The sequence below is a fragment of the Kogia breviceps genome, chromosome 12, assembly GCF_026419965.1.
Source record: "Kogia breviceps isolate mKogBre1 chromosome 12, mKogBre1 haplotype 1, whole genome shotgun sequence".
Classification (NCBI taxonomy): Eukaryota; Metazoa; Chordata; class Mammalia; order Artiodactyla; family Physeteridae; genus Kogia; species Kogia breviceps.
In genome coordinates, this window is record NC_081321.1 from 40,548,121 (window position 1) to 40,558,967 (window position 10,847).

The 10,847-nt window shown below is 44.4% G+C and overlaps 1 protein-coding gene across 7 annotated transcripts in view; it reads right to left on the bottom strand.

The window, feature by feature from the left end:
• The window catches only part of SLC11A2 (solute carrier family 11 member 2), a 33,769-nt gene extending 26,915 nt beyond the window's left edge, over window positions 1–6,854 (bottom strand). For 4 of the 7 annotated variants that reach the window (XM_059082848.2, XM_067009285.1, XM_067009284.1 and 1 more), the window contains exon 1: window positions 6,410–6,716. In XM_059082848.2, the coding sequence (XP_058938831.2) occupies window positions 6,410–6,686 (277 nt within the window). In that variant the 5' untranslated portion in view covers window positions 6,687–6,716. Of the gene's footprint in view, window positions 1–6,409; window positions 6,717–6,750 lie in introns of those variants that run through there. The other 3 variants (XM_067009289.1, XM_067009288.1, XM_067009287.1) reach the window with 1 other exon arrangement.
• Between the last annotated feature and the right edge of the window lie 3,993 nt (window positions 6,855–10,847).

Sequence of the window (10,847 nt, forward strand, 5' to 3'; positions counted from 1 at the left end):
GGACATGCCAAAAACTGGTATTGCCGTCCCTAACAGGAAGCAGTGGGGGAGCACAAAAGAGGTCAGGCGAAAAGAAGACCTCTCACTGAATATATACTGTATACGGTTTTTGCACTTAAAAAAATTTTTTTTTACTATGTACCTGTATTGTTTATTTTTTTAAAACGTAAAGGTCACACAGGTTTACTCAGTTTCTCAATGAACACTTCAGGGACTTATCAGTTCTCTCTGATAAAGCTTCACAATGGATAATCAGAGATCTGAAGCCGTCTGGTTAGCAGGCATATATGGCCTCAAGCTTAACTTACTACTACTTTGACTTAGTGTGCAAACAACCAAGCTCTGAAACTGTGATTTGGAAGTTTCACCTGAATGCAAAGAATTAGAAAAATTCTCCTCAGGAAAGTGTTTCCTGACTCCCTAATTTGGGTTAAACGGCCCTCTTTCATGTTCACCCAAGGCACCTGCTTACTACTATCATATCACCTTATCCTGAAAGCATTTATTCCCTAATACTATTCTTGCAACTTGTAAGTTTGAAATTATATCAAAATAAAAACTTATACCCCCCCAAACACATACTAGCTATAATAAATTCCGAACATTTAATTAATAATAATTCCATGTGTTCTCTTAGCATTTACAAGAACTCTAGAAGAACAATTTGGATAGCCCAAATCAGTTTTTAAAATTGCCACCAAGAAAGTGTGAAATACTGAGTATTGAAGTATATTTAACTTCAACTTAAATGTTCTCCCCCTATGGTTAAAAAAAAGTTTGAATTTAAATTAACTTTTTTCTTATAAAATTCTTCTACAGAGAGCAAAGGCTCCCCAAACACGGATTTTAGAACTGTGTTCACTGTTGCAAAGGTCTCCCTAAAATTAATTTTAAGTTTTGGAGAGGAATGTCTTTGAACAGTCCTCTAATTCCTCTCCCCTTTTTTCCTCCCCCCATCTTGTATAAATAAAATCAGAGACAACATTAAGTAGGAAAAGAAGTTTCACAGAGGCAACTAGAAAAGTGTGCATGGGGCTTCCCTGGTGGCGCAGTGGTTGAGAGTCCGCCTGCCCATGCAGGGGACACGGGTTCGTGCCCTGGTCAGGGAAGATCCCACATGCCGCGGAGCGGCTGGGCCCGTGAGCCATGGCCACTAAGCCTGCGCGTCCCGAGCCTGTGTTCCGCAATGGGAGAGGCCACAACCGTGAGAGGCCCGCGTACCGGAAAAAAAAAAAAAAAAAGTGTGCATGGAATCAATTGATTAGATAAATGTGAACAGGCATGTTTAAAGTTGACTGCCAAAGCCATCTCTTCTCCCTTGATGTTTCCTCAGCCAATGTTCAGTGCCAGCAACATGCTGGTGACAAAGTGGAAACTGCCAGATGTACAGGCTTTAAAAAGTGATACCCAAGTTGTTTATTAGAGAATAAAAAGGAGTTGTGATAAAAAAGAATTCCATTTGTTTTGAAGAAAATGTAAAGATTTCCAGATCCTTCTAAAATTCCCTTTTCTCTAAAGGTCTACGTTTAAGGCTAAAGCACTTGATATTCTTACTAAATCATGACTGTTAATCTAACATCTATACTGTGCAAGATGTTCTTCATGAAGGTGAGCTCCTGCCCCTGATGATTGGGTCAACAAAACTGAACTATTCAGTGGTTCAAACAGATCTAACTGCTGTCTGAACCCTATGTATTTCAATAAGGAGTATTGCTAGCCATTTTTTAAAATGAGAAATTTATTACTTCCTCTGTTTTTCCATTCCAGGTCAATAAAGAAGCACCAATTCCATCAGGATATACATCTAATTAATTCCAAAACTCAATTTGCCCCCACTGGGGATGATGGGAGAGAAACAACTTAGAAAAGCCATGTGAATTTCTAAATTATAATTGAGGGTGTGAAGTTTGGAATTATTTTTTCAATTTGAACAAAAAATAATCCAATTTTTCTCTCATTAAAATGAATTTGATATAAAATGACAAAATGAAAAAAAGGTTGGAGACAGATTACATTTACTTCCTGACATAAGAACAAAGTGAAAAGCCCCTCTGGTGTTAGTTTAAGAAAAAGGCCTGGAAACTCTAATTCCCTCTACCTAAGTGAGTAATATTTCAGTAAGCTGAAAGTCACACAAGCACACCCAGTTCATAAAGTACAAACAGTGCTGCTATTGTCCAATGTGCTTAACACGCATCAGATCCCCCCCCCCCTCTGGCACAATGGCCACTGAGACAGACTGTTCATGTTACTGACTTTGTATTCCATAGTAATAATCTCAAAATTGGAGACATCTCCCTTAGTCTACCAGCGGACTACAATTTCAGCTCAGCATCAAGTTTGCTACTTCCACCTGAGTTAGACTTCTGAAAATCTGTTTGATGGTTGAAAGGAAAAACTGACATGGAGAACATCTAATGATAAAGAAAGAAGAGAAAGAGAAAATCTTAAGCAGCAAGAAGAGGAGAGAGGGGGTAAGATAAGGAGAGGAAGATAATAAAACCGGCTGCCTGGGTGTCAAAGACGATAACAATGGGGAGAAACGTGGCCAGGCTGTCAAGAAGTACTGAACTTTTAGACAAAAATATCACCCATCAACCAGAGACTTCAGAATTAGAAGGGCCCAATTAATACCCATTAAATACAGCTCTTCACTTTCTCTGCTCAGAGCTCTGAGGCTTAGCCAGCTTCAAATCTCCTTGACTGCTCACACGTCAGGGTCACTAATATCTTACTTCCAGAAACTATAGCTTGGTCTTTGTTCCTCCCAGCTCTCACAGTGTGAGGCTTCCCCCGATTTCCTTCCAACCCGAAACCCGAAACCCGAAGTTTACAGCACTGCATTTCCCTTTGGCGGCCCAACCTGGGCCTCTTGGCCTGACACATCTACCCTGGAACACAACTCCAAGCTCTGTGAAAATTTCAAAGACCTCTTTACAACGAAGTAGGAAAGTCTATTAAATCAGTCTATACCCACATCTTGCCTCAGAAAAAAAGTGTTTTGCCCTTATACTTGCTTAAGTAGCTGTTCTCTGGCAAATGTGAAGAAAGATTATCATTAGATTACATTCAACTTATTTATTCCAATGACAGATACCGGCCCCCGAATGCAGACTGACCTTAACAATTTTAAGTACATATCTTCCTCTATGTTTCGTTGCTTAAAGCAAAGAAAAACTGTCTGTAAAGACAGACAATACATATAAGATTCTCCAGCCTCATACATGCCTCCTTCTGCTCTTTGGAACCTGCTACAAGTTCAATAGTTAACTTGTAGCCTCCTTTCATTACCTAAAAATTTTAATAGACACTTGTTAGTGATAAATGGGACCAAAACAAACAAAAATAACCCACACAAGATGACCTACTAGCAATAAGAACAAAGACAAGCCTGAGAACCCTAATTTCCTAATTTAAGTCTTTACTGGGAACTGGTCCTTACACTTTACAAAATGTAAGTTACTCTGACCTTAAACTAAAAGTGGAAGACTTCCCTGGTGGCACAGTGGTTAAAAAATCTGCCTGCCAATGCAGGAGACATGGGTTCAAGCCCTGGTCTGGGAAGATCCCACATGCCTCAGAGCACCTAAGCCCGTGCACCACCACTACTGAGCCTGAGCTCTAGAGCCCACGAGCCACAACTACTGAGCCCACGTGCCACAACTCCTGAAGCCCACGCACCTAGAGCCCATGCTCCACAACGAGAAGCCACCGCAATGACAAGCCTGCACACCACACAAAGAGTAGCCCCAGCACGCCACAACTAGAGAAATCCTGCACATAACAACGAAGACCCAATGCAGCCATAAATAAATTAATTTTTTTGAAAGTGGAAGAGGAATTAGACAATAAATATATTTTTATCAGCCCTGGCCAACTGTTTTATATTCCATTCTGATGTTATTATAGTTCATAATACATTGTTGTTTTACTATATCCATGATATTCTTGATGATACCTGGAGGGCTTGTCTTTGTGTCTCCAGGGGCAAATAAATGTTAATTGTTCAATACATGTCTGTTAAATTATCAAAAGAATAAATGGCATCGGATGGGTGAGACAACAAGGATCTAGGACTTCTAATTCCTTATATTCGGTACAGTCAAATGCTCCCTGCCTCCTTTTCCAAAATATTTTATTAAAACCAGAGGGACACACATGATAAAGATGACAACAATATTAAGGCAAAAGGCTTCCCTTTCTGCCTCAAACACTCAACTCTTTAAAAGTGTCACTCCCTATCCTTATTAAAGCTCAGAGGTTTCACAAAGAGACTGTCCTCCACTCTCACCAAGCCAACATCCAACTTTCAACCCTATACAAGTACTAAACTGTCTTACTCCAAAGCTAAATAACTAAACTTACACTATGTGTACTTCAGGCAAACTGGGCCAGCAGACTGTGCAGTAAGCGATGTTCTTTTTAAGTAAACTCAAAGTTTCTTATTTTGTGATTAGTTCCCAGTAATGCTACCTATATAAACAGCAGCTTTCTTGGAAGGGGAGAACTGGAAGACAAAAAAGTCTTCCATTAGGGCCTTCCAGACAGTACCAAGAGAATCTGAGAGGGACTTTTAAGCTCACAGAAAGGGCATAAGTATGGCAGCAGACATACACAGTAAGGAAACAGAGAATAAAGATGTCTTTGATCCCACAGCACCCACCCAAGCTCTTAGCACTAAAAGTCAAATAGAAAAGATGCTGCTTTGTATCAATAAATATGACTCCCTAACCTCTAACCTTCACTTCAGGGAGTCAAAACTGAACCAAAGCTGCTTAGGAGCTCTGTGGACTATTCCAAGGGATCACCGCTGATTTCCTAACAGTAGAGTAAGATTAGATTTGTGTCAAGCTTCCCCATTCACTAACAGAAGTGCTGCCAGGCTGCCCAGAAATTCCCCGCCCAAGTCCCAGCCATCCCGGAAACATGAGAAACCAAGAATGCTGCAATCATGGCCTTTTTGGTATTGGGTCCAAAAAAAAAAACTGTCTAGGCCAAGACTATAAATGAAATATCATGCATGAAAAACTAAACAAAGAAGTTTTCATTTACCCAACACAGCTATCATGGACAGACCCAGTACTGCATAGAGGAAGTTTCCAACCTTATTTAATGATAAAATAAACACCCATTAGAAAACGTCTAGTCACACGTAATTATACTATAGCCTCAGATCATGAAAAACATGGATGGAAAACAGGCCTAAGGGTTCATTGGCAATAGGCTCACAGGATTTTGAACAAGGATAAGTAAGTAATAAGGTCAGAATTCGTGTGTGTGTGTGTGTGTTACACAGGCCTCTCACTGCTGTGGCCTCTCCCGTTGCGGAGCACAGGCTCCGGACGCACAGGCTTAGGGGCCATGGTTCACGGGCCCAGCCGCTCCGCGGCATGTGGGATCCTCCCGGACCGGAACACGAACCCGCGTCCCCTGCATCGGCAGGCGGATTCTCAACCACTGCGCCACCAGGGAAGCCCCCAGAATTCTTTTAGTGTGTAGTCTTTTAGGGGAAAGAAGGCACTTGTAGGTAATAATAAAAATCCTACATGCCAGGAATTGTTCTAATCACTTTAAGAGTATTAACACATTTAATACTCACCACCAACTCTAAGATTGATATTATCAATCCCCATTTTAAGTATGTGGAAACAAAGGAACAAAGAAGCTAAGCACCTTGCTCAAAAGGTTTACAGAGCCAAGAAGTGCTGCAAACTAGTCAGGGTTCAGATTCCACTGGAGTCAAGGTAGAAACACAGCGTCCCCTGGTTTCTACCAATATTCACTAGAATTATGACCTCTGGAAACCCGTCTCCTCTTGCCTCCCCTTCCATATAATTTTTGCTTTTGCTTTTCACTTTAAAGAGATGTCACATTCCCTTAACTTCATAACGCTCCTTTGAAAGCAGAGGACGATATGTGAATATCTTCACTTTACACACAGGAAAATCCAATCCCAGGTTCCTCAACTTCTCCCCCAATGATGCTCTTTGAAATAATCTGATATATGAAGGGAATTTGGGGAAACCAAGTGAAAAGGAACCCAAAGGTGTAACATCAAAAAAATTCGCACAGCTTTAAAAGCAGGGACATATGAAACCAAACAGATGGAGAGCTGCCACCCCACTCACATACCGTGTGCGATAATGCCCCCTACAAAGGTGCCTGGAGGCTGCACAAACAGCCCTAAAACCAATCTACACACAAGTACTCAGCGGCCTGCCCAAGCCCCTCACACGAAGGCGTTCCCTGGATGTCGGCTGCAGTAAAATGAATTCTTTTGTTGAAGTGGGGCGAAGGGAGGCCCAGGGAGCAGACGGGGCGCCAGGTCTCCACAGATAAGAAGGCGGCCGCGGGGACCTTGCCCCATGGCCGTCGGCCTCTTCCGCGGCGTGAAACCGGGTCAACGCACCGTCGATCACGGGTCCCGGCCCCGCGGCTGGTCCGGCCGGAGGTTCGGCCATTTCTCCTAGGCCGCGGAGGGAAAGAGATGAGGCCGCTGCAGCCTCTGGCGTTTCCTTCCCGCCCCCCGCTCCCGGCGCCCTCCTCTCGGTCTTCCTTCGAATAATGCGGCTCCATCTGGACCCCGCGCCCAGACCCTCACAGCCCGTGCCGCCCCTCCCAGCCCCGCTCGGCACCCAGCCTGCCCCATACTGGCCCCGGCGCCAGCTCCCAGGACAGCCCTCCATCCGGGGAACCTTGGGAAAGCCGGGCGGCCGCATGACCTCTGACCTGCCCTGCGCCCCACCTTACCGGCTCCGCAACCACCTGACAGTCTATCCCCGCGCCAGAGGATCCATACCCCTGGAACCAGCGCCACGCCAGCCTACCCCCTACACGCCCCGCGATTGGCCGACAGGACCTCTGCTGCACCTTCCTATTGGCTGGATTCTCCGTATTCCCCTCGGCTGCCGGCGAGCAAGGCGGGCAGACGGCAAATTCCGAGGCTCCGCCCACCCCAGGTCAGGCTGGAGGCGGGGCCACGGCGGCCCGGGCGGGAGCTGTCTCCTGCAGAGCTAGTGCTCGCGCTGGTCCAACCGGTTGGAGTCTCCCACCCTGCTGGCAACCTGCAGACACCCAAGTTTCCTGCTGTAGTTCGCCGCGGCCTCACGTTAGGTCCTGAAAATCAAGATCATTTCTTCTGAGACGCGGCTCTGTGAGAGATACAGCTCCATCCTACAAAGTATAGCCACCTGGCAGGACCATTTCCTCTCACCCCCAGAGCCACATAATAGTATCTCGTGCCCCACCAAGAGCACCCCACACCTGGGAGGAACCGCGAAACATCAGCTAGTGCAGCCATTTCGGCTGCATCAGTTGCCCTATTCCCAAGCTTCGGTAATGAATTGTTTTCGGCTCTCCTACGCAGCTGCCTCGCTTCTTCCCCCAAACTTTATTCTCCATCTACCCAAAAGTAGTCCCACTCCATCCGCATTTTCAATCTCACATCCCAGAGTCTTTCTCTGAAGATGATGACCAGACTTGTGGTGCTTTAGAGGGGAGAAAATTGACTAACCATCCTAATTTTCTACAATGTCGTTTAGAGCTACCAGAAACATTCTTAGACACCCCTCTCCCAGAGCCCCCCATCGCCCCCATAACTGCTTTCATTAAAGGTAACCAAGCTTATCTAACCAAGTCATAGGCCTGGAAAGGAAAAGCATAAACCCCTCCAACCTCTTTCTTCCTGTAAAAACTGCTAGGAGAAATTTTTATTAGTTGGTAAAAGAGTCCAAGAGAAGAGGAAAGGAGAGTAAACTGAAAAAAGGAAAATCCAAATAAAGTAAAAACAAATTCAAGGACCCTAAAAAACTGGGCTGAGCATCATCAGTTATCTGGCACAAGCTGGTTTCCATACAGAATTTCTCCTAGAGAGAAAAGAAAATGCACAAATTAGTTCTCTACAGCACATATGGGGAGTTTCAGAAAGGCTTGATGAAGTCCCTCCAGACCAGAACCTTTCCTTTGGGAACTTCTACTGCAACTAGAGAATAAAATGGCTGGAGCCATCCTTCTCTCGTTCCAGGACTGCTCAAGATGGGCAACTTCCCTGGGCTGTTGCATACTTACTTGCTGGCTACTTACTTAGCTCAATGTGTGGAGCTGCCTGCTTCTTAAGCTGTTTCTTCATTGTGCAGGCTGGGTTTGACTTTTCCCAGTGCCGGCTCCTCTCTCCTGCCTCTATATATGCAGACAAATGTGCCTCCCCTTGGTTAGATAAGGGCATTTTAGGCTGCTCTGGGCAGCACATTGTTAAAGACACCGCATAGAATTTCAAGAAGCAAACCACACCCTTCAAAGCATAATCAAATTTCATCTTTGACCTGCCATGAAAAGGGAAGCATCATATACCTGCCACTCCTGGGTATTGATGAACAATGAATTGCATTTGAAAACTTTTATTCTAAGATTTCATCTCTGTCTCATTTCACAGGAGCTAGAGGCAGGCCTGTGTGTGCCAGTGGTTGAAAGGGGTGGAGAAAAAGGAATTGCTTTCCTTCAGGATGCCACCCCCCTTGGAGGAAGCTGGTTTGGGCACTTGAACCAGGGCTGCATGTGCACTAGGACTCTGCTCCCCTGAGACGTAAGCTGAAACCAATTAACCCCAAGCCTGACAGTCCACAGATATTTTCCACATAGTTACGTGCAGCACCAATGCAATTATAGGCAGTCTCAGAGTATGGGTGAAAATGCCACCCAGTCCATCCCTTGGGATCGGAAGGACCCGCTGGCATCAGCCTGGTCAATCAGTGATCCACAGGTGGACAACAAAGCCACACAAACCCAGGACTCTGTTCCTGATGTCAAAGGGAAAAAGAAAAAACACCTGAGACTGACAAAAAGAAAAAAAAAAAATTCCAGAGCAAGCCAGGATTTCTCAATCAAGGAAGAGAGGAGCTGGAAAAAAAAGGGGGGCGTGGAATTTGCCTCAAATATAGTTTAGTACGCCAGCTGGAGGCAAAGCTGGAAAGGAGAGGCATTGGAGTGGGGTGAGGAGAATGGGTGGGATACTGGAAGGAAGACCTTGCTGGCTTCAGGAAGTTTTCTGGTAGTTTTAAGGAAAATCTGCTTTAAAACATATGCAGGGCTTCCCTGGTGGCACAGTGGTTGAGAGTCCGCCTGCCGTTGCAGGGGATGCGGGTTCGTGGCCCGATCCGGGAAGATCCAGTGTGCCGCGGAGCGGCTGGGCCCGTGAGCCATGGCCGCTGAGCCTGCGCGTCCGGAGCCTGTGCTCCGCAATGGGAGAGGCCACAACAGTGAGAGGCCCGCGTACCGCAAAAAAAAAAAAAAAAAAGCAATAAATGTGATATAAAAAATGACGTTAGAATGGAAAAGAAATAAAAGCAGCAATCAATTCATATCCATCTTCTAGCAAGAGGCTCTAGTGCCTACACGGAACAGCCATAGAGTCAGTAGAAGGAACTATGGATCTTCTGTCCTCAACCCAAGATGAAGATCTCTTCATTCAAGGACTAAAAGTCATCTCATTACAACTTGACCTCTTTGTCCTTGTTCCACAGCAGACAAGTTCCCTAAGGCAAAACTGCCTTAGATTGGGTCGCAATTTGTCCCCCTTCATGGGAAAGTAGAAGAAAAAAAGAAACATGAAATCACCCATGAACTAACCTGTTGCAGGAAAAGGCCCTATTTTGGTTTAGGACTTCCAAAATAGGAATGCATTTTACAATGAGACTCTACCATAGCCCCCCCTATTGCCTTTACTCAGGAATTGCTCCCAACGTACACACTCCACTCTTTCCTACTAGGTCCCACTGTTCACTTATAGTAACTGACAACATTAATGGAATTCTTATTATGTATCAAACCCCATATTTAACACGTTATAAACAGGAATTAATCTCGCAATAAATTTGTGAGGCAAGAACTGTAATCTTTATTTTGCATATTAGGAACCTGAGTCTGAGGGAGGTTAAGTAACTTGCCTAAAGACACACAGCAAGTTAGTGATAGAGCCAGGCTTTGAACACAAATTTGTTAGATGCAAGAGCCAGCACTCCAACTACCATACCATAATGCCTCCATCTTACAAACCTAAAACAATTCCCTTCCATTCAAATCTCTAGCTCTGAAATGATCTCTTTTATAAAATTCTATTAATGTAAATTCACTGAACATTCCACATTACCACAATAGCCAACTGATTTCTAAATAGATGTTAATATGTATCTGCATCATGTGTGCTCTTTATTTAAATAGGAGACTTTTCCTCCCATAGTCACCTCCCATCCATTCTCCAAGTATTCTTTTTCATGCTTTTATTTTCCCTGAAACAACTGTCTGAAATTACCTCCTTCCAACCCTCCCTTTTTGTTGGAGGACGCAGGCAACAAAAAGTGCCAATCAAACTGAGAAAGCATCTCGAGACAGAAAAGCAAGGCAGGCAGCTCCATGTAATCAATGGATCAGTTTATTATATGGTAACTTACTCACAGGGTGGGATTGGGCAAATAATGATCCAGAAGCATTCGCAACTGTGCTCCACACCACCCAAGGGCCATTGGGACAATTTTACAGTTAACCTAGGGTATGGGGGTAGGTGCTCGAAACAGGATGTGCATTCCTAAGTCAAGATTTATGAATGGGTAACAAGTCTCAGAATACATCAGCAAAGGTTGTCATCATTGTTTGGGGACCAAAAGAGCATCGGGGCCACCTGGTCCTAATGATTATTAAACAATATCTATTAACTACAAACCACTTGGTAACAGAGAAGTGATTCATGGCACAGTACAGTCCTGGGTTGGGTCAGGGGAAAGACAAGAGGAACTGTAAGGGCCAAGATGGCGTCAGTTACACTAACAGCCATACACCTTCCTTACCTGGAAAAC